Source organism: Budorcas taxicolor, chromosome 11 (assembly GCF_023091745.1).
Source record: "Budorcas taxicolor isolate Tak-1 chromosome 11, Takin1.1, whole genome shotgun sequence".
Lineage (NCBI taxonomy): Eukaryota > Metazoa > Chordata > Mammalia > Artiodactyla > Bovidae > Budorcas > Budorcas taxicolor.
In genome coordinates, this window is record NC_068920.1 from 88,065,857 (window position 1) to 88,089,935 (window position 24,079).

Sequence of the window (24,079 nt, forward strand, 5' to 3'; positions counted from 1 at the left end):
AAACTGCACTCTGCCCATGCTGGCTCAGCTGGAGGCTGGGGTCCCTGGATCACCCACACAAGGGCTGAGGATATGGTAGGAGAACAGCTTCCAGAACTGGTTTCCATCCCCTCCACAGGAAGCCTCGCCCCTCTAAAGATATCACTGAGGAGATTGTCCAGATTCATAGCTGGAATTTGGCCTCTGGTCAGGTTCCATCACATACTTCGATTGGCTGCTATTCCCTCCAGGCCTTTGCCTTCCTGAGATGTTTGCTGAGCTGAGATTTCTGCTGCCTGGCGCCTGAACCTCCCTGTCTAAACCCTGCCCTGACTCACCAGCTGTCAGTATTTCCTGGGTTCCCTCCCTTCAGGTTTTCACCCCTTTGTGCTAACCCCTCCCTAGGACATTTTTCAGTGGCCTTTGCTTCTGCGTGGAACTTTCCTTCTCATCTTTCCTCCCAGCTATCTTATCTTGTATATCCTCCCTCCTCCACTTTCCTTTTTATGCTCCTCCTGTCCACCCTTTCTCCACTCCCATACTCTACTGATGTACAAGCGATGTGCCGTTAACACCGAACTGGAGACTTGGTGCCATCATGCACTCAAATCAGTTCTTCTGGGGCGGCTTGCTTCCAACCAAGGGCATACAGCAGTGGGTGGGTGGGGGGATAGAAAAACCAGCAAAGCTGGATCTCTGACCTTTGATGCTGGAAAAACTCTCTAATGTGGAATTCACCATCTGTCTTACTGGGGATTTGATTCCAAGACAGTGGCATCATTTGCTGCCATTAAAAGCAGCCTGTTTAGCTTTTGTGTTCCTAGTGGGCTTGCCTTCCTTGGGGACCACAGGGGACAGCAGTGATGTGTTTGGTGTGGTTGAAGGGCATCATCTGACCTTGTAGATCTTGGAGGAATTTTGCTCACTAGCACTCCTCCTGCATACTCCCATCCTGCCCCCCAGAAGCAGGAGGCTCAGAGATTATGGCTTCAGCGCTGAAATGGGGGAAAGCCAGTGGAGGAGGGAAAGATCTGCCTTCCCAACAGCCCACCTGTCCTCAGTGAAAGCCAAAAACAATGAGGGAAATGCCAGCCAAGTAAACTTCTCTTTGTGTACATGTTCTCTCTTTTCAAGTTTGCTTCAGTGTGAATGTCCCTCTTTAAGGTAAGGCCTCCAGAATGGGGAGTCTCTCCAGGTAGGTGAGCCCTCAGGCCTGGTGACACGGAGGCCCCTTTCAACCTCATGATCTGTTCCATCCAGCCATCCACACTGCATGGCGGGACCCTCAAGGGAGGCCCTTCCTGCATGCTCCTGCATGACCAGGCTGTGCTGAGAGAAAACTGGGAAGTGGGCCTGAGACCCTCACACCCTCACCAATGCAGCGGCCAGAGGAGGAGCCCTGCTGAACAGGCAACCCTTTCCACTAAAGCCAGCCACCAGCTGAAGACCTCCTGAAAGTGTGAATCTTGAAGACAGAGCCCCAGAGACCATGAGAGGCTGGCCCCATCTTCCACGTGGCAGGCAGGAGCGGGGCCCAGTCAGTCCCACAGACATATGAGGACAGCCGACTGGCCTATGTCCATGCCAGAGTGACAACTCTTAGCCTCCAAGAAGCTGCAGAGTCCCTCCAAGAGCCAGGGTGCTGGCCCAGGGTTGAGGGCGTGGGAAAAGTCCAGGAACCTGTTTCTGGTAGTTGGCCCAGGGGGTGGCATGGTGCAGTGGACAGGGCACTGGCTGTCACCCCAGAGGAGCTTGGTGGGAATAAAATTGCTCTCATAGGACAGCCATATGAACCTAGGAATTCACCTCTAGCCTTCTTGAACCCTGACCTCCTTATCTGTATAATGGGCTTGAGAATACCCGCTCACAGAGTTACTATAGGATTAGCTTACAAACCTCAGATGCTTTGCGTACTACAGATTCTCGATAAATTTTAGTTGCTGTCTCTTTCCATTCACTACCCCCAACCCAGCCTGTTATAGCCCTTCTTCCTCTTATCCCAAGATTCCAAGAATTGAGAGTTCAGGATTGCAGGAGGTGGTGTGATGTTAATATTTGAAGGTTGAGATGTGGAATCAGATACAACCAGGTTCCAGTTGGGGCTGTCACATCTTGAGAAAATCATCTCATTTCTCTGAACTTTTGCTCATCCATGAAACAGGGATGATAAAATCTGCCATACTGGATTGCTGTCAGGAGGGAAAAACCTGGTGATGTGAAGTGATTAGGACAGTCCTTGATATGCAGGGGTGCTGGGGCTGGTGCTGATGCTGATGGTGGTGGGGACAGTGGGGGTCTAAGCTGAGGGAGGCAGTTCTGGACCAGATTTCTGATCTAAACTGGTGGAGGAACCAGGCATTCAGATGAAGGGTAACACCTTGTGTGCAGGGGAGCAGCCATCCATCGCAAGCAGAAAGCCATCTAAAGACTAGCAGAGAACACAGTTTAGACTCTGCCAGAGAGCCTCCTGGGGCTTAATGCTGGCATAGCCACTGGTCTGAGCTGGGGGACTTCTCGGAAGGAGGAGCTGCAAGACAGTGATCCACCCTGGACACCAGTATTCAAGCCCTTTGTCCCTTGGAATATCCCAAGGTTCCCCACCTTTTATTCAGTGAATTTGCCCATGACCTTTACTGTTCCTGCCATCATCCAACCTTTACTGTCCCTTTGCTGAGCACGGCTGTGTGACATTCAGTGTCCCAGCCCTGAAATGGTAGCAGTCACAGCTTCCCAAGTATTTCTAAGCTAAACAGCCTCAGGGGGGTTTCTTTGACTCTGCACAGTAAATTTCTCTCAGAGAATTCTGACTGCAGGAGCATCCCTGTATCCAGGGACTGGAGGGCCCATGTGTGTATCACTCTGGTCCTCCCAGCCCCCTGCCCCAGGGGAGGGCATTTCCATAAGCTCTAAAGTTTTTATTTATGACTTGATAGCTGTTACATTGGGATTCATCTTCGTAGTTTCACCAAACTAGTGCATATTGAATTTAATCTCCTTTCCACCCCATGAGCACTTAAGATAACACACACACATCCTATCTGGGAGCATGGGACCTAGTAGGCTGTTCCTGACTGAAGTGGGGAAGGGCAGGAGCATCAGGGAAGGTTCTTGAGAGTTGCTGGATCTTGGCAGAGAACGCCAGGAAGGGTTAGGAAGAGAGCTACCTGGGAAAAGGCATGACAGGGAAAAGAGAAGGGCAGGATTCAGAGCGGCTCTTTCTAGCCAGTGTTTAGTGAGCGTGTGCTTTGTGTCCTGTGGGATGCCCCGGGTGCAGGGAATGTAAACATAGAAGGAAAGAACCCCCTAGGAACAGAGAACAATTTCATGTCACCATGTGACGGAAGGAGCTGAGCTGGCAGGAGGAGATACTGAACATGGAATCCCCGAGGACTATGAAAAGTGAAAACAGTGACAGTGAAGTCGTTCAGTCGTGTCTGATTCTTTGCGACCCCGTGGACTCTAGCCTACCACGCTCCTCCGTCCATGGGATTTTCCAGGCAAGAGTACTGGAGTGGGGTGCCATTTCCTTCTCCAGAGGATCTTCCCAACCCAGGGATCGAACCCTGGTCTCCTGCATTGTAGGCAGACACTTTACCGTTTGAGCCACCACAACAGGATAAAATCCAGGATTTAACTTTGGGAGCGGAGTCTTGAGGTTTAGAAGACAGCCTCCTCCCCGATCAGGCCTGTGTGGGTCACGGGAGCCACTTCCCACCACCATCCTGTGGATGGTCCCATCCGGGGTGGCACATAGGTGGATGAGCAGTGCCCACCTGCCCACCTCTGCAGACAAGGCTTCAGGTCGTCCTGCAGCCAGGTGTGGAGGCACAGTGGTCAGAGGCTGGGTAACATGCGTCTAAGTAACAGCAGAACATTAAGCTTTTCTCATGGGTGGGCTCTGTCTTCCAGCCCTCAAGCTGGCATTTGCTAAAACATTGTCCTAGAGTTCTGGGGCCTAGCAAACACACATTGGGTTTGTAAAGGTTTGTTAAGTTTGCACATCAACCTCAGTCTCTTTAAAGAGAGAAAGTGAGAAGGCCTGGATCACTGGCCTGCATCCTTCCGAGCCTGCGTGTTATTTGGGCTCCTCCTTTCTGGGACCTACTCCACCTCTAAAGAAGTTTTCTTGGAGCACAGAGCTTGGGTGTCAGTGGAGTATTTCAGGTGTGTGAGCCCAGCTAGGTGTGGAGGAGGGGCCAAAATAATGGGGACAGTGAGATATGATCATTGCCTGAAGCAGGGAGATGGACAGATAAGCCTGGAGTGGGGATTGTCAGCTGAGGTGACCTGGAAAATAAACCAGACCTTGACTGGGCACTTCAGCCACTCCTTCCTCCTCCCCCTAAGTAGCTGGCGCCTCACTATTGCTGGAAACAACAGGATTGCTGGTCCTCCTAGAGAGACATTACGGATTCAGGCTACAGGTACCCAGGCGCCTGGGATGTGGGTGTTCCACCAGATGACTCAGAATACCATCAGCCCCAAAGCAGGGCATTCCAGAACTTAGCCCCTGCTGTATGTCACAGGCAGTGAGCTAAAGAGAAATCACTGGATAGGGCTGGGTCCAGGTCCCCACTGTGAGAGTCTGTGCACAAGACAGAGTCTCTCTGCTCCTTTCCTTAAAGTGAGAGACTTATGTGGTCCCTCAGATTTCTCCCAGCGCCAGCTATTCCATGTAAACATACTCTGTGCCGGCAGGGATCTGTGTGATTTTTAAATTTTATTATAACTGCATTTACAGAGCCTAAAAGTTACCTGTTAAAAGTGTCCATTTTGGTGTGTTTTAACAAATGGATGCACCCATGTAACCACTGTACATGAATGTATGAGCACCTCTTTGTCCGAGCAGTTCCCAGATGCCTTCACCACCAGCAGCCCTTGATCTGCTTTCTGTCCCTGGAGAGGAGACTTCTCTTTTTCCTTGAGTCTCACGTACATGGAGTCATGTTGTATGTACTCTCTTATGTCTGGCTTCTTTCACCCAGCATCAAGTGTGTGAGATTCATATGTTTAACTCTTCATTATGGAAAATTCCAAGCATGCACGAAAGTAGCAAGAAAAGTAGAATCCCCATGTGCCCATCACCCTACAGCGACGATTAGCAAGCTCTGGTTCAGGTGTTAGAGGAGCGATGTGCTTCCCTTTCTTTCACAGCTGTGTTCTTAGCAAAAACTCCTGGCACAGAGTAGGGATTCAGTATGCCTGTGTGGGATGAATGAACGAAGCTCTACCAGTGTTTTTTCTGGAGAATGTTTCTCTCCCAGTTCCATCTCTAAGTTCTCGTCTCACTTTTTATGGCCTAAGATCTGTTCTGGTGTCCACCTAGGAATCTGGGGTGATAAGATCCTGCATTAGGAAACCTGAAATTTGTGAATGGTAAGAGAAGGTGGGTGACCTCGTCTTGACTTGAGAGGCATCTATTAGAGTGTTTACAGTTGCTGTTTTAAAGCCAGTAGGCAGAGCCATAATACCATCTCTTCCCCCTGGGCCAAGAGAACTTGATCTCCATCCAGGGCATCTTCATAAATATGGGGAGAAAAGACAGGTCAGTGGAGGACCAGGGTTTTTGCCAGGACCTATTGGAAAGTTTCTTCTTTGTGTACCAAAAAGCATCCTTAGAGTAGCTAAACTCAACAGCTGTCAATGATGACACTGCTTTGAAAAGTTAATGATGAATGAAAAAGGGCCCCATGGTTAGTGGCAGAGAGGGGCTGGCTTTGCCACTGTGTCTGCCCACTTGCAGTGGGAGCGGCCACGGGCCCTGCTGCTGCACGCCCTGCCGCATGGGGCCAGCTCACTGCAGAGCCCGGCCCGGGGGCTCAGGCTTAGGGCAGGTAGCATGCTGTCTCCTCCTAAGACTTTTTATTCCTGGGTATCAACCTTGTATTTCCTACACGTTTTCAGTTCCAGACACCCTGCTGGGTGCCCCTTTACCTGACTTTTGGATCTTCCCCTCAGTGGGTTGTAAAATCAATTTAGAAGGTTAAGGCAGAAAACATTTTTAATGAAGACTAGGATCAGGTTGACTAGGGTGGGTACAGTAGAAAAGAACTAAGTAGAGAGACTAGAACCCAGACTGAGTCACACAGAGTGAAGGTAAAGAGTAGCGAGCTGCATCTTTACTTGGGGGTGGTGGAGTGAGGTGATGTTCACTAGGTTACACAGAAAATGTATGTCTATTCTTGGTCATAATGAAGAATTTCAAAGGACCATGCTCCTCTTCACCCTTCATGTCGAAGAAATGACCCCAAAGGGTCTAGTGGGGATGGCAGCCTCATGCACTATGAGAGACTCAGAGCGGAAGGCAATTTTTGCTTATTGATCAGTTGGTTGGTTTTAAATGCAGCAACAACACTATTGGTAAGAGATAGTGACTGCCCACCGGGCTGGGCTCAGAGCCTCAGCCTCTTGTACAGGTGACCACAGTGATACCTCTCAGTGGGAGGCAGGATGACACACTCCAGGGACACAGCCCGGAGTCAGAACAGGCTGAACCTAATCCTGGCTCCCCCACCTGGCACACGTTGGGCAAGCTGTGTGCTGGTCTCCAGTGGCCGCTGTGGCAGCACTGCCTCCCCGTAGGGTAGGTGTGAGGTTAAACACATCAGACAGGTAAGCTTTGTAATACAGCCTAGAGAAGGCTCCGTTGCTGTGCTTTATTATGTTGTCCACGTGGAGGGACTGGGCCATGCCAAGCCCTGTGCTGGTGCTGGTGATGCATGACAGACACCCAAGCCCAATGTCCAGTCTGTGGAGGAGACAGTTAACAAATAAGTCATTTCTTAGCCCTGGTTACAAGGAGGGCTGGGAAAGAGGGGCACAGGGAGGTGTCAGGTATGTGAGGGGGACCAGCCTGGGTTGGGCACAGTTCCCTAGGAAGGGACATTTCTTTCCCACATTAGCAGCTCATAGACCCTTCTTGTTAGCAGCAGAATGGAAGCCTCCTGGGCTCAGGGATGGTTTCAAGCCCCTTTGCAGTATTTGAGAGGGAAACAGACACTCCTTTCCTCTCATGTCCGGTCTTGGAGAGGGGCAGGCTCCCCAGTGTGAGAGGAGCTCTCCCTCTGGGCCATCACCTGGGCACTCAGCAGGGTCCACTGGTTGTGAGCCGGGTACCACTAGTGACAGATGGTGTAGGTGTCCCAGCCTGCCCCGAGACCCTGCCTGCCTCGCCAGCGAGCCAAGATTCTTGGGGCACCTGGAGACACCTCTAGGCCACTTAAAACTCCAATCTGAATCTCGTCAAGGGCCAGTGAGCTCTGTACAGATGATGCAGACATGAGCAGCATATAACCACATGGGCCAAAGTGAATCCTGGCTGAAATGTATGCTCTGTATTTTCACTACCAAGTTTTAAAGGCAAATAGTCACAGCCAACAGTGTGCCCACACGTGGACCTGGGCAAACCTGTGAGGCTGGAAAGCTGTGAATGTTTCAGGAGGCAGGTGCCAACACCACCCCCAGAATTGCCCAGGAATGTCTCCTTCCCTAAAAGAAACAGAGAAATACAGTGACTGTGGTTCCACCTGGTCTTGGAACAGCCTTGGCTACATAGTCTGTGTCAGGACTTCTCCCAGCTGTTTTCATAGGGAGCCTTCGCGTGGAGCTCCAAGGGGCCAAAGGCGACACTCTGTGTTGGAACCTCCATGGTGCAAAGGCCTAGACCAAGGGGAGACATTTCCAGTCCTGAAACTGCTTCTCAGGGTTTTCTTCTCTCTGTGGTTCCTCAGGGAGTTATTCCACAGAGAATTTCAGGCCTTGTATGAGGGGAAGCTTTTCAATCTGTGGTTCTTAACTTAGCAGTGAAGTCAGCATCCCTTCCAGAACCTGCTACAGTGAACTCCTCCAGGAAAACCCAAATATGCTCGTCTACACAACATGCGTCACTGTATTTTAGGAGGTTCAAGGAAGCCCTGAAGTCCCTTCTGTAGTACAGCAGTCGGCAAACTCTGGCCCACTGGCCAAGTCCGACCACTGACTCTTTCTGTACAACCCTCAGACTGTGAATGGGTTTTACATTTTTCTTCAGTGGTTGAGGAAGAATGCTGGGTGACGCTTGACCATTATAAGAAGTTCAAATGTCTGTGTCCATAAATAAAGTGTTCCTGGGACTCAGCCACGCCCAGTCACTGGCACCTTGTCTAGGGCCACTTCTGAGACACACAGCAGGGGTGGGTAGGTGTGACCGAGGCCCCATGGCCCACAAAGCCTAAAATATTCACTAACTGGCCCCTCACAGAAAATGTGCCACCCATGCCCTGGGAGTGGGAACCCAGGTCAAGAAGTCTTGCTTGAAATACCTTACTTTTACTTTAAATGATTGAGCCATGGAATTTACAGGTAGAAGCAGCTTTGAAAGTCACCTCAACAAACTCCCCACTTGATCAAGGACCACGTTCCCTGCTTCTGTGGGAGCAAGGGGTACAGGGAGTTGTGTCTTGGGGTCCCCTTTCAAGCTCTGTAGGTTTCTAAACTGGCCCCAACTTCCAAATAACCTTCAAGTAGTTGTCCCAAAATTTTGTTTTAAAAGCACCGTAGCAAGTGTTCCAAGTTTGGTAACAACTTCTTTATAACAGGGATAACTGCCCTTCCCTGTAAAGGAGATCACAGAGAACTGAGTCTATTGTTGTTCAGTTGCCAAGTCATGTCCACGCTTTGTGACGCCGTGGACTGCAGCACGCCAGGCTTCCCTCTCCTTCACTATCTCCTGGAGTTTGCTCAGATTCGTGTCCATTGTGTTAGTGATGCTATCTAACCATCTCATCCTCTGCCACCTTCTTCTCCTTTTTAACTTCAGTCTTTCTTAGCATCAGGGTCTTTTCCAATGAGTCAACTCTTCACATAAGATGGCCAAAGTATTTGAACTTCAGCATTAGTCTACAGAATGAGTCTATACACCGCTATAAACTCCCAGTTTATAGACAAATTATGGTTGGCTAAACTCCTTTGATCACTGAGGTATTAGCTAGGTGTGAGGGAGGAGGTTAGTGGTAGCTGATTGGAGTTTCCCATGCAACTCTTCAAATAGAATTTGTAAAAACTGTGGATTTTTTTTTATAGTCTGGCAAACAGTAATGAGAGGGGGAAATGGTTGAATTCCATCATGCAGTGGATTTGATAGAATTCAACTGTAGTTGGTTGTTCAGAGTGCCTGATGGTCTGAGAGACTTCGTCCATTTTTAAAAAATCAATACATTTATATATTTAAAATCAATACTCAACAAGGACCTACTGTGTAACACAGGGTACTCTGCTCAATGTTAGGTGGCAGCCTGGATGGGAGAGGAGTTTGAGGGAGGTTGGATATGTGTATAAGTATGGCTGAGTTGCTCTGCTGCTCACCTGAAACTATCACAACATTGTTACTCGACTATACTCCAATATAAAATAAAAAATTTAAATAAATAAAAAAGTAAAAAATGCGTTTAAATAGGCATTTAAATTTAAATTCACTTGAGAGTGAAGCCACTTTCCCTCAGACAAAGTTTAGATGAGGCTGTGGACCAGATTATGGAGGTGGAGGCATTTGCCCTGGCACTTGGGTGGCTCCTCATTTCCGTGTGCCAGCGACAGAGGTCAGGGTGCTGCCATGACTGTCTCCAGTGGACCAGAGAGTGGCCGGGGGCCACGTGGCTTCCCACTTTTAAATGCCATGAAGCCAATCGTTTGTGCTTAAAAAGCAAATGGGTCTTGATCTTCTTTTCCCCTGAAATGTGGAAACAACTTTACTAAATAGAGGTCACAAACTGGAGGACTGTTCGACCCATTCAGCCAGGCTACTCTATTTTTTAATTGACTTAGTTGGCAAAAATTAGGAAATCTAGCATTAAAATGTATCTGGGGCATTTGTTGGGAATTCAGAAGGCCTGGAAAGGGAGGGTCTGTGTCCTTGAAGGCAGCGTCAGTGGGTGAGGCACGCACTGCACACCTTCCCCTGTCTCTACAGCTCCCCGTGGACACGCACACCCCTGCTCATTACAGAGAAAAGGATAAATGATGTCACAGCCAGCAGTGCTGGAAGTAAAATTCATCTTCTTTCTCCTTTTTGTTTTTCTTATCTTACTTTATTCCAGAAAGTTTAAAGATAGCCCACCAGGATGTATAAAAGCACATACTGTAAATGCGAATACAGTGAAAATGAGGAAAAACCAACAAGGGTCGGAAGGCAATAAAAGATTCAGGAAGGTCGTTTTGGGTGGGCCACACTTCCCGCTCTTAGCTTTTCAGAGTAGGCTGGTGAGTTCTAGTGTTTGGATTATGTAGGAAATGAGCGCACACTGGTTGCCCTGGTGAAACGACAATTATTCTATGACCTGAGACCACGGACCATCCAAAAGATGATGCTGTTTGTTCTCATCATACTGTTGGGTCAATACTGGCAAAGAAGCATTACTAACAATTTATATTTACTCTCTGCTGGGTACCGTTCTCATCGCTTAAATGCATTATTTCACTTGTCCTTATAACAAGTATATGAGGACTACTAATATCCCCATTTTACAGATGAGGAAACGGAGGCACAAGGGAGGCGGCATGATTAACCCAAGACCATATTTAACATGCATGCTAAATCACTAGGTTATTCTGCCTCTCAGAGGGCAATATCTAAAGAAACTAGTGTGGCTTGCCAGTAGACTCTTGTGTGCCCAGATTTTATAAAGACCAATCAATATAAACTAAGTGAAGAATGGCACGGAACTGAGAAGGAATGCTAGTATATTGTGTGACCTTGAGGGAAAGCTGAATCCGGAACAGTTAGGCCTCTAAACAGGCTTTTGGACAACAAAGTAGCCTTTTGAAACTAAGAAAAAGAAGGAAGAAAGATCCACTGATCTTTATACAGAGGGGCTTGGCCAGGATGCACATCAGAATCATTCACAGAGCTTAAAAAAAGAAAAATGAAAACACCAGATCTGGGCCCCAGCCTGGACATTCCAGTTCACGAGATAGGGGTTGAAACCCAGGTGTCCATACAGATGCGTGTTTGTTTCTGATGCACCGGCAGGGTGGAGAAAACAAGGACAAATAACAAGGCTGTTATTTTGCCTCTAATTTTTTTCCCAAAGAGAAATATCTTCATTGTACAAAGATTAGGGCAGAAACGACTGTTAGGTGAACTGAAACCCATGTGAAGTACATTAATGAATTATATCTAATGAAGTCAGATGGGAGCTATAACTCACCCAGGCCAGATCCTAGAGCAGTTACACTGAATCTCTGGGATAGGGGTAGCATCACTTTCATTTAAAGTTCCCTGGTGGTTCTGTTATGCAGCTGAGGTTAAAAGCCATCTCAGAGGCCCAGGTGAGTTACCTCTCAGGTTGGCAAAGAATTAACCAGGTCCACTGTTTGGTGGTTGGGATTTGACGGAATAGAGCAGTGGTACCAGAGATCAAATTGCCAACATCCACTGGATCATCGAAAAAGCAAGAGAGTTCCAGAAAAACATCTATTTCTGCTTTATTGACTACGCCAAAGCCTTTGACTGTGTGGATCACAATAAACTGTGGAAAATTCTGAAAGAGATGGGAAGACCAGACCACCTGACCTGCTTCTTGAGAAATCTGTATGCAGGTCAGGAAGCAACAGTTAGAACTGGACATGGAACAACAGACTGGTTCCAAACAGGAAAAGGAGTACGTCAAGGCTGTATATTGTCACCCTGCTTATTTAACTTCTATGCAGAGTACATCATGAGAAACGCTGGACTGGAAGAAGCACAAGCTGGAATCAAGATTGCCGGGAGAAATATCAATCACCTCAGATATGCAGATGACACCACCCTTATGGCAGAAAGTGAAGAGGAACTAAAAAGCCTCTTGATGAAAGTGAAAATGGAGAGTGAAAAAGTTGGCTTAAAGCTCAACATTCAGAAAATGAAGATCATGGCATCCGGTCCGATCACTTGATGGGAAATAGATGGGGAAACAGTGGAAACAGTGTCAGACTTTATTTTTGGGAGCTCCAAAATCACTGCAGATGGTGATTGCAGCCATGAAATTAAAAGACGCTTACTCCTTGGAAGAAAAGTTATGACCAACCTAGATAGTATATTCAAAAGCAGAGACATTAGTTTGCCGACTAAGGTCCGTCTAGTCAAGGCTATGGTTTTTCCTGTGGTCATGTATGGATGTGAGAGTTGGACTGTGAAGAAGGCTGAGTGCCGAAGAATTGATGCTTTTGAACTGTGGTGTTGGAGAAGACTTTTGAGAGTCCGTTGGACTGCAAGGAGATCCAACCAGTCCATTCTGAAGGAGATCAGCCCTGGGATTTCTTTGGAAGGAATGATGCTAAAACTGAAACTCCAGTACTTTGGCCACCTCATGCGAAGAGTTGACTCATTAGAAAAGACCCTGATGCTGAGAGGGATGGGGGCAGGAGGAGAAGGGGACGACCCAGGATGAGATGGCTGGATGGCATCATGGACTCGACGGACGTGAGTCTGAGTGAACTCCGGGAGCTGGTGATGGACAGGGAGGCCTGGCATGCTGCGATTCATGGGGCCGCAAAGAGTCGGACACGACTGAGCGACTGAACTGAACTGAACCAAATGATGGGAGATGGGCAAACAGGCTCCCAGTATTCAAAAAGAGAGAAAATGACGTTTGGGATACTCTGAGATGGATGTGATTAAAGCAGATTTCTAGAAGGTTTTATGAGAAGATGGTTTGTGGACACTTAGGGGAAAATGATAATTGCTGGGAGCCAGTTAACTTCATTTCTAGACTAATAGATCAGAGAAATGCTGCAGGCATTGTGTATCTCTATTCCAGCAAGACAGTTGAAAGTCTCTGATATCATCTTCCTGAACCTGATGGAAAAAGTGACCATGGCTGGTTGATTAACAATGAATTTAACAACCATACCCGCAAAGTGTGTTGGTGAGACTGGTTCTGTCAGCTTTATGAGAGGGCTGTTTGTAGAGGGCAGGTCAGAGGGTTCTGAGCCTGAACTTGCCTTATGCAATATTTGTATATGCATCTTGATAGAGAGAGGGGAGGCATGGCAGTCAAATTTTAGAATGACAAAAAGCTGAAGGAGGGGGCTTCCCTGGCAGTCCAGTGGTTAAGACTTCACCTTCTAGGGGTAGCAGGTGGGGGTTCGATCCCTGGTGGAGGAGCTAAGATCCCACAGGCCTTGCAGCCAAAAAAAAACAAAACATGGAACAAACAATATTGCAACAAATTCAGTAAAGACTTTAAAAATGGTCCCGATCAAAACAACTCAACACAAAGCTGAAGGATATGGCAGATGAGCTAGATGACAGAATTAAAATGACATTCATATAGTACTTTCTCAAGTAAACTCTAGTTTACATGAGGTTTACTATTATGCTGTCATGCAATCAGCAAGCTTGGTAGATTTATTATCCCCACTTTCTTGGTAAAGAAACTGAGATCCAGGAAGGTAAATCACAGAATCGTTATTATGGTAATCTTGACAGGCTAGAAATAAGTCCCACCATCCGAGGAAATCAAGGTTAAATGTCAAGGGTGACATTCAGATGCGAAAAGTCCATTTCAGAAGATTGGGGTTTGTGTTAGTTTCCAGGGGCTACCGTGAAGTACCACACACTGGTGGCTTACAGCAACAGAAATGTGATCATTCTGGGTGAGAAGTCTTTGATCTAGGTGCCTGCAGATCAGGTTTCCCCCTGAAACCTGAAGACTTCCTTGCCTCTGTCAGCTTCTGGTGGTGCCAGATGTCCCTTGGTCTGTGGCTGCAGCCCTCCACTCTTCACATACGTTCTCCCTGTGTCTCTTGATCAGGTCCTCCCGCTGTACATGTCTGAGCTCTGTGTCCAAATTTCCCCTTCTTATAAGGACACCAGTCATGCTGAATTAGGCCCCACCCTGCTGACCTCATCTCAATTGGATTACATTTTCAAAGACTTTATTTCCAAATAAGGCTGAGGCGCTGGTGCTTAGAATTTCAACATAGCTTTTGAGGGAGACACGGGTCAACTCATTCAAGGTTAAACTGGATTGGTAAAGCTATAAGAGCATCACTGTGTTATCACAGTTACTCCATAAATGATAAAACACTGACACCATCTTAGACAATGGTTTGAGGGTTTCCACCAAGTAGAAACTGGCTGCCCTTAGCATTGCCCAGAACAGAGTCAAGGACCAAGCCATCAGTTCTGGCCACCACATTCTAAGAAGGAAATGGATTAAAGAATGGTAGAACACCTCCCTGGCAAGATAGGTGCTGTGAAAGGTTCCACTGCAGCCCTCTGTGTGTCTTACTCTGTTTTCTATAAGGAAAATCGGGAAAGGGATAGAAGAACATGTTGAGAAATTTCTAGGCAAACGATAGTTAACTTGAAGTTGTGTCCCAACTCTATTTTTGTCAGGCAAGACACTATGCAGTTTCACATTCCTAGTTCATCTAACTTCACAGGTGAACATGTGTATAAAGATGTACATATATACTCTGAAAATATATGGGTTTAATTAATACTGACTCAGTGGACATGGGTTTGAGTGGACTCTGGGAGTTGGTGATGGACAGGGAGGCCTGGCGTGCTGCGGTTCATGGGGTCGCAGAGAGTCAGACACTCGAGCGATTGAACTGAACTGAATGAATACATATATCTATCTAAAGATCTAGTTAATTGATATTGAGCAAGCATTCTAATTATTTTCATGTTTCCTTTTCCTTAGAGGATATTTAAAAGAAGAAAATAGAGCTTAGATAAGCATATTGACATTTCAAAGAAAATAGAGCTTAGATAAGCATACTGGGACATTTCAAAGCTAGGAGGCATTTTGAGTTTGACTTTTATGGTGAGTAAAAGGATTTTGAGCAAATGAATATGAAGGGATTGCTGTGTGCCCTGCTTTGCAACAGGTACCTTGAGGAATATGAGAGGAAAATGTGACGCACATAAAAATACTAGGAGGTGGGGGATGCATGTTCCAGGAAGTGCTGCGGGGACTGGGAAAGGAGGGTGAGCTGGAGGGAGGCTGGAGGCCGGGAGACTCAAGAGCGAGCTGGAACCTGAAAGCTGGGTTCTTGGACACCGCATTGAGACAGCGTGTCCCCTCAGGAACAGTTTGTCTCCCAGGTTCTTGTCACACTCATGGGGCCAGGACCCCGGCTTGTGGTCACTCTGTTGCCTATGTGTCCTTGCTGTCACGCCAGGCACAGATGAAGAGGTGGTCTGGGACCAGCACGGTGACTATAGCCCCATGCCCCGGCCTGTAAGACCAGGGAGTTTCCTCGACACTTTAGAACAAAGTCATCTGTTATCTCCTCATAATCAGATGAAGACGGAAGCAGAAATCACTGGCTTCTCTGAAAGCTTGTGTTTATGATTTCAGTTCAGTGAGGGCTCTGAAAGAACTCCGCCAGCCAGACAGGAAGCAAGCATGCAGGCAGCCTGCCCCTGTCCGCACTGGAGTCCAAACATGGCCACAGCTGGCTGAGGCTCCAGCCCTCCACGGCCTCAGGGTGATTTAACAGACAGGTCCACCAGCTTCGCCTCTTAGATGCAATTTCTCAAAAGACTCTAGAGTGACCTATAACTCTGTCTCCATAAGCACTGCCTCACTCCCCCACTGCAGATGCCAGAAGTGTGCCCTCCCCCAGGTCAGCCCTAGACCTCTCAGATCTAAGACCTGACTTCTGAAGGAAGCCAAAGGGAAGAGGAGTGTTGTTTTCCCCTGACACCAATAGCAGGGGTTAGGGACATACCCACAAAATCCCCAAACTTCTCTTAGCCTATCTGTCTCAATGGGATTTGCCCAAACCCTGGTTTGTTCCATTTCTGTCTCATACCAGCAACTGAAGAACTGTAGTGGCCCAGGCTGACTGCGGATGGCAGAAGACACCCTATTAACCAGGCTGCCATGGGCTAGGGCACCCTGCTCTGGGCTTTTTGTGAGTCAGTCCTCAGCCTTCTCTAAACAAGAATACCTATTGGCCCAAGATTGCCTCAGGTCCAGATCACTTCAGTGGCTTTAGATAAAGTGGTAGCAAGAGACACACACTCAATCTTTTTTCTCGGTTATTTATTGAGCACTCACTATGTGCCAGGCAGTGCACCAGCCTGGGGATGGAACATTGAGTTCAACCTGGTCCCTGCCCCCAGGAGCTCACAGATTAATCACAAACGGAGGTGGATACCCCAGGTGGCAAGTGCTGTGATAAAAGTAGAGGAGATGACAAGACCCCAAGAAGAGACCTGGAGAGACAGAGAAGTTTTCCTGAAGGCAGGATAGCTAAGCCAAGATGGAAAAGGTGAGCAGAAGTCAGCTAGGTAACGAGGACATGGGGCAGAAGTCAAAGAGGGGAGAGGGTGCTCCAGGCAGAGGATTGGCTGATCAAAGGCTCAGCTGTAGGAAGAAGCCAGTGCGTCCAAAGAACTTCATGGTTCCATAGGGCCTAGGAGATAAAGCTGGATAAGTGGGCAGGGACCAGATCCCAAAGGGCCTTAGAAGTGATTAAGAAACTGGTGCTTTTTCTGAGAGCAGTAGGGCACTGTTGGAAGAATCTCAGTGGCTAGAGGAAGACCAGGATGTCCAGGTAGGCCCTGGCTCAGCACTAGTTCAAAATTTGAAAGCACACAGAGAAGTGTGAGCTCAGGCCCTGCACGCCAAAGCTCATGGCGCCCATGGACTGAGCTGGAGATCCAGCCAAGCTGAGCGTGAGGCATGCCCAACGCACATGGTGCTAAGACTAAGAGGGTGGGAGCTCACATTTATTGGGTGCCCACTATGTGTCAGGATTTGCACTGAGGCGCTGCACATCTGGCATCTAACTCAGTCCTCGTAGGGCTCCTGGGACCACCCCCATTTTACAGATGAAAAGACCAAGGCTCAAAGAGGTTTCCTTCACAATGTCATCCAACCAGGAAGGGGACGGTACCAAGACGGGAGGTCAGCCAGTGCTCTTTCTCCTCCTCCATGCGGGGTCTGCTCCATGTGGGTCAGAGGGTGTGGGAAGGGCTTCCTGGAGGAGACAAGGTGTGAAGAGTTAGAAGGCTGTTCCCTGTGTCCCAGTGTCACCTCTCAGGCTTTGTGGTGGGGGCTGAGTCAGGTGTGTAGGCATGAAGGGAGGCAAAGGGGATGACTGAAGATCCAGGTAAACAGGGACTTTGTCCGTCAGAACCTTGGACGTGAGTCCCATACCTGCTGTTTAAGGGAAACAGCCGCTTTCCAGTGAGTGAAACCAGTGAGTAAAGGATATAGTCCCCAGTCCTCTAAACGTGAGGATGTGAGGCTGCCTACATGTTATTAACGTGGGATGGGTTTCCTCAGAGATACTTGCTCTGGAAAGCCTCCCAAGCCTCGAAGGTTAATTAATAGTCAGGAACTGTCAGTTGTACGAATGGAAATGAATAACTGACAAGGATCTAAGATGTCTCCAAGGGAAAAAAGGCCTGGACCAGGTAGCATAAGGGGTGCATGAGCTAAGTAGGTTCTTCTATAGAGTTCTTGAAGAATGGCACCCTCGCTTGCATGCCACCAATGATTCTGGGACCCCTGGAAAGCCCAGAGCTGAGCTTGTTTGCTCCCCAAGCCAGCTCATCATGCACCTGGAAAAAGATGTCCCTAGCTGTGTTGACTGAGCCTGGTTCCCTGGTAGGCAGTCAGCAAGTTGGGACATTCAGACATGCTATGAAACCTAGCTCCATCACTATGCTCAGTTGACCTCAGGAAATGAAATCAGTTTCCATGACTAGTGGACTCAAATGATTAAAAGGTAAAGCACAAAACGTTAAACAGGGGAGTCAATGCCAAAGCCTTTACAAATTTCCCGAGGTTCCCTTTACACCAGCCCCTGTCCCCCATTAATGACCAGTGCAGAGGAGGCTGGAAGGAGGGGGTCCTGCCCCGAAAGGTCCTGGATATAGCCCACCATCAGTGGTGCTCAAACTGAGTTTCTCTTCTGCCCTATTCTCTGCCAGTCTTCTTCACCAACTCCCTCTCCTCCTGCCCCCACTGGCATGATACTTGGTGCTTCCCATGCTGCCGTCGCCTTCTTCCCCATCCTGCTCCTTCCCCAGCACCATGGGCCACATGCTGTTACCCCTCTTTAATCAAAGTGAACCCCTCGCTCCTGTGAGAGAGACCTTCAGGAGAGGAGTCTTCACACCCTCTCCTCAGGCAGCTACCCTCCCGTGCCCCACATGCATCACTGTGGAGATGGACTTTGTGGTTCCCCTCTGAAGTCTCTCTCCATGCAGGGCCCACCTTTTCCTTTTGCTCTGTGCACACTGGAGGTGGAGAACGTGTCCTCTTTGGCCTGGAGCCTGCTCTCTTGTAGGAATGGCTGAGCCACTCCTCAGTTTTCTCGCCTCAGGGGCGGCACACAGCCCCTTCTGCTGCGAGTACTGTTTCCGTCCCTGCGGCTTTCCTCTGTCCCCTTTCTGTCCGCACCACCCGCCTACAAGGTCTCTGAGCCCTACTGAGCTCTGGTGGCTTGAGGCCGGAGAGAAGGTGCCAAGCAGGATGGATGGGGGCTGCAGTATGGGAAAAATTAGCTCATCTCTTCTGCGTGGTGTCTGTCTGATTCGGACCTCAATCTGGGACAGTTTGAAAACAGACTCCCCTGTCAAGTTCACTTCACCGTGTACCACTCTCTCCCTGATCCACAGTCCTCTCCCACCATGCTGGCTTACTAGCAAGCCTTTCTGGCTTTACTTCAGCCTAGTAGCTTGACCTAAAGGTCTCCTGGTTGCATTTGAGCCTGGCCATGTCTTCTCATGTCTCCAGTGTCTAGCTCTCCAAATATTCTGCACCATGAGACACATCATGCTGAGAGCTGAACTTGAGTCTGGCCTCACTCTGAACACAGTTGGGTGACTCTGGGCAAGTGATCAAACCTCTGTGAGCCACAGTTTCTACATCTGTAAAATCAGGATAATAACACCTGCCTGTTCCAAGGATCAATAAGCAAACGAACATGAAGATGCTCTGTAAAGTGGCACTTCCCAAACCACGTTCTGCAGAACTTTGCTCCCAGGACAGATATTGAGAGAATATTTAGGAAAAAAAAAAAAAAGGACTTCCTTGGCAGTCCACGGTTAAGACTTCACCTTCCGATACAGGGGGTGTGGGTTCAACCCCTGGTCTGGGAGCCAGGATCCCACATGCCTCATGGCCAAAAAACCAAAACATAAAACAAAAATGATACGGTAACAAATTCAATAAAGACTTTAAAAATGGTCCACAGCAAAGAAGAATCTAAGAGAATCTTTAAATAAAATGGTCCACATATATATATATATGTTTTTTTTTTTTTTTAAGGAAAAAAAAAAAGTTTTATGTCAAGTCTGAGGAAGACTGGCCTTAATCAAATCAGCCAGGTTTTCTTGACTGCAGGGTGTCCCACATCCTTTGATTTGCTGACATGCATGATGACTCTCCCAGAGCAGAGTGCAAAATATAGCTTTGTCTCAAGACTACTTTTTCACACAGACTATCACTAACCTTTTAGGTAACTGATTTCCATAGAACATAGTATATGTTAATATTTATTCTACAAATAATAATGGTCACCACAAGAGTTATTCCATCATCCAGGGCACTAATCCTGGATAATACCGATTAATCAGTGTCTGAAAAAATATTGCCGGAACTCCTTCAGTCATCTCAGTGTTGTGCTGTGGATGGCCGGGGAGAAGGAACTTGGTACTGAAGGTCTCTCAGTTGGACTCCACCCTTATTTCCCGCCATCCCCACGCTGCACTCTGTCACAAACAGCTTGACCAACCCATTGTCCTGTATACACATGTTTCTTGTTCCCAATCTCCTGCCTTTTCCCATCTTTCTCTCTGCCAAGGTGCCTTCTTCCCATCTCTACAACATGATGGTAATTCATTCTTCAAGTCTCAGCCAGGTCCCACTATTCTGTGAAAGTTTTCCTCACCATTGCAGTGTGTGCTAGAAAGGAATACTGACCCCAGCCCAGGAGGGAGCCCCCAAAGGCAGAGAGAATTATTCTTACTTCCTGATTTTCTCCAAAACCCAGAGTTTGTTTGATCACTGCCCTCTCCCCACCACCCCACACACAGACCACAAGCGCAATTTTGGCAACTTGAACTTCCAACTAGGTATGGGTCCTTCTGACCTAGAGAGTCAGTGGTGGGCTTGCTGATGTATTCATTCATTCAGCAGATGCTTAGTTTAGTGGACTGCTAGGAACCCAGGGTTGAGTCAGACAAGGATTCTGCCTTTAAGGAGCTCATGGACAGGACAGAAGCATTAACAATTCACTGCAAGTCAGTGTCTTGAGTGTAATAATAGTAATAATGTGGGAGCACAAAATAGGATTCAGGATGATAGCAGGTGAGGATCAAGGCAGGCTTTCCAGAAGATGGTCCCAACCCCCACTCCATGCATCCCCCTACGTATAGAGAAGATGTCATCTAGAAAAGACATGGTAAGGTGATGGGGGTGGTGATGGTTACCTTTATGGAAGAAAGACCACTGGAGAGCTCATAGGAGGGCAATTCATGTTCATTCCCTGGATCACAGGAAGGGAGGGCTCAGTGGAGCCAGAGGGTTGGGGCAGATGCTGAAAGGGAAAATGTCCGAACATGCACACACACAGTCTATGGGAATCCCACTTCCTTGCTTTTCCATCATACCTCTCACCCCTTCTTCCTTCTCACTTGACCTCATTCTTCCTTTCCAAGTCCTCCGTCACCTTGCCGTCCTGGGGCCATTCATTGTTACCTCATTGAAACAGCTCAATGTCTGCTCTCAGTAGCTAGAGGTCTGCTTTGGCAAGAGGCTGGTCAGCGCAATGCCCACTCCCTGTGGGGGGGCCTTGGGGAGGAAGGTCAGCCTAGAATCAGTGCTTTCTCTTATCTCCCCACAGAAAACCAAAAGAGACGTCAATAATTTTGACCAAGACTTTACCCGGGAAGAGCCAGTACTCACACTCGTGGACGAAGCCATTGTGAAGCAGATCAACCAGGAGGAATTCAAAGGCTTCTCCTACTTTGGTGAAGACCTGATGCCCTGAGCAACCGCTCCCGGTGAAGTTTGGTGATGCTGCAAGCAGGGGCGCCGGGAAGACTCCTATTTTCCCATCAGATGGTCTTGAACTACTTCTCCCCGGAGCCCAGTCCCTTGTCCACCCTCTATTTATTGCATTCCCTCACCCCGGGGCCAGCTCCTCCCCACTTCCACCTGATGACCGGAAGGCACTCTTGATTCTCGTCTCACCAGTACTGCAGAATTGTGCAGGCTCAGCAGTTCACTGGACCACTGCTGAGTTTGGTCTGTTGGCAAGCCTGGCTTTGCTCCCCGGGGGCTTCGGTAAGAAAGGAACTTCAGGTCTTTTACTGCAAAGAAAAGAAGGAAAGAAAAAAGCAAGCAAGACTCGGGCTCTGTTTTTGAACATAGAGTCCTGACAATTCTTGCTTCTCCTCACTCCAGTCCCCCACCCACCACCTGCCACCCTCTGCCATTCTATCCAGAAGAGAAGAAGAGACTGGTACTTCTTCAGCCCAAGGGTGAGCGCCCTCTAGGCGTGCCCAGGAAGGAGTGAGGTCGGAAGACACCCTGATTGGCTCCCTGTGTTGGTTTGCTCTGGAATGGCTCATCGTCATTTGCTTTGGTTTTAGATTTGGGGCATGCCGAAGTTGTATAAGCATGTATCTTGTGGAAGAAATCACTCTCCATAGAAAAAGAAATTTGATTTGAACTCTATTAACATTTCAAAAATAGATTATCAAATTTGCTTTCTAATTGGCCAAAAGAAATAAATTCCAGTGTTCATACAGGTAGATATTAAAGGGCTAATATACAATGAGAAAATCATCATCCATGGTGTGTGCTCTTAATGCTTTTGTGGCACCTGGGGGCTCTGAATTGAGAGAAAAGGAAACTAGTAGAGCTCTTTGTTGTTCAAGTTCTGCCTGAACTCCATGGCTACCCTGCAGAGTGGTCAAGACCCTGGGTTCTAGCAAAACTCAGCTCCCAGATTCTCTCTCCAGTTTCATCCTGAATCCCCAGCATCAACTCTATTTATTTTCTGCAGCAGTGTGTGATTTTTGCGCACTTCTACCAAATGATAGTACTACTGTGTTGTGGTTTTTAAACATTAAATGTGTAAAGTTAAATATAAAATATCTGCTTTTGGAACAAGCAGCCTGAGGCTAAACATGGGTTATGTAGAGGGTATCAGGAGATTGAAGAGCGACTTATTGGAACACTGACAGGGTGGCAAGATGTTCTGAGCATTGTTTCTGTGTGACATGCAAGGGCCATTCCTGTGGCCACGTTCGATGAGTGTGATGTTACCTCCCGCAGATACGCTACCAGTGTTACGTTCTCTGATTTCCAAGGGTTCTCTGTGGCTTCGTGTGTTATGTTTCCCGGAGGTCGTTGGATTATCTATTTCACTGAACTGACTTAGCAGGGAATGGAATCCATTCCAACGATTGCACGTGGATTTCCCAGCTGCCCCTAAATATCTATACTTGTGAGTGGCAAAGTGGCACTAATGAAGCTTTTTGCCTTTTGTACATTTGAGATTTTTTGTATATAGTGTTTGCTGCAAGGCCTGTGGAATTAATTCATTGAATTTAGAGGTATCAACTGCTGCATGTTCAGGCATATTATAAACTTTAGTCTATGAAAGAGTAATTATAATAATGTCCAGGTGCAATACTCTGTAAGCGTATTGGTTCAAGTTACCGAGAGATAAGGTGTGTTTCCTTCTTTCTCTCTTTTTCTGGGAGGCAGGGGGGCGGGAGGAGGGGTGTTCTTCATATTGTTTATTTCATTTTGGTTTATTTTAAAAGATGTAAACATGTATTAAGCTATATTAAATCTCACATATAGTTCTCCTGTGCTCTATTATGTCCTGATAGAGATGGGGAAGAGAAAGGAATGTTCTGGATGGTTGTTTCAAAGTCTGGACAGTGACTAGCTCAAGCCCGAACAGAGCTAGTGTCCGTATTTGCATCTGGCTGGTCGTGGCCTTGGCTACTAGTGTTGACGTTCACTTCTCTTTTGTTTTGATTTTTGAAAAAACTCAGGTGTAATTATTATCTGTTCTTGTTATAATTTCAAATATTATGCTATATCAACTTGTGTGTTCAGCATACCAGTGAAGAGATGAAGAACAGTAGATTAATTTAATTTATCTTCGGTAACTTGACATTGTAAGGGGAGACTCTCTTCCGGAGTTGAGGACAAGCACAGAAACATCTTCATGGTGGCGTCATCTCATTTTTTAGGAAAACATGACGATACTGCCCATCTTACTCACGAGTCCCTACTGCTCTCCGCTTTCTTCTCTGCCTCCTTCACCCTGATGATTGAACGACCAAGCAAGCTCTTAAACTGTCATGCCGAACGGCCTTGTCCAAAATATTCCCATGTCAGCAGGCATTGGGCCCTTCCTGCAGAACAACTGGCATTTTTGTTGGAAGACAAATAATACATTCTACCCAGCAGCTCCAAGCAGTCACTCAAGCAGGTTGCCTGGCTCAGAGATGCCCCCTTCCAGCCCCCAGAGCTGGGCTGACTGGGATGCCTCCTGCTTGAAAGCTGGTCAAGTTCTCACACAGGCAGACTCAAATCCTATTTAGTCTATAGAATAGAGCTTGTATGTTCCTTGAATATTCATTGTTTCATTTCGGTTTTCACAAGAGTTTGGAAGCAGACATACTGTTACATTTCTGCTAGTTCTTTCTAATCTTTCCAACTAGCTTGCTCACTCTTTTTTATTTTTTTTGAGACAAAAATAGGAGGGGAGTGTAAAAAAAAAATGCCAAAAAAATATATGAAGGATAGCTATTCTCCTGTGTTCTCTCATTATGGACTTTGTGAAGTGGAAATAATTTTTTTTTCCTCCAAAGGTGAAAAATAATGCATTCTTACATTAAAAAAAAGAAGGCTAAAAATTACCTCTTTTTAAATTATGTGCAAAGTAATTCTGGCTAAATATAAAATGTATTCAACTTTAGGGATTTTTTTTTTTGTATTGTGATGCTTTATTTGTACATTTTTTTCTTTTTGGGATGTAATTTTAATCTCTTGCCATTCATTAGTGTTATTTCATTGTAAACATTATTGTGCCAAATGTACTGTATTCAAAAGGATGTGAATGTGTATTGTTTCAGAACCTAATA

General features: G+C 47.2%; 1 protein-coding gene across 1 annotated transcript in view; it reads left to right on the top strand.

Moving 5' to 3' along the window:
• PRKCE (protein kinase C epsilon) overlaps window positions 1-21,709 on the top strand; it is a 541,807-nt gene extending 520,098 nt beyond the window's left edge. Inside the window, exon 16 of the mRNA XM_052647681.1 lies at window positions 20,812-21,709. Within this exon, the coding sequence (XP_052503641.1) occupies window positions 20,812-20,958 (147 nt within the window). The 3' untranslated portion in view covers window positions 20,959-21,709. The remainder of the gene's footprint in view (window positions 1-20,811) is intronic.
• The last annotated feature ends 2,370 nt before the right edge of the window (window positions 21,710-24,079 follow it).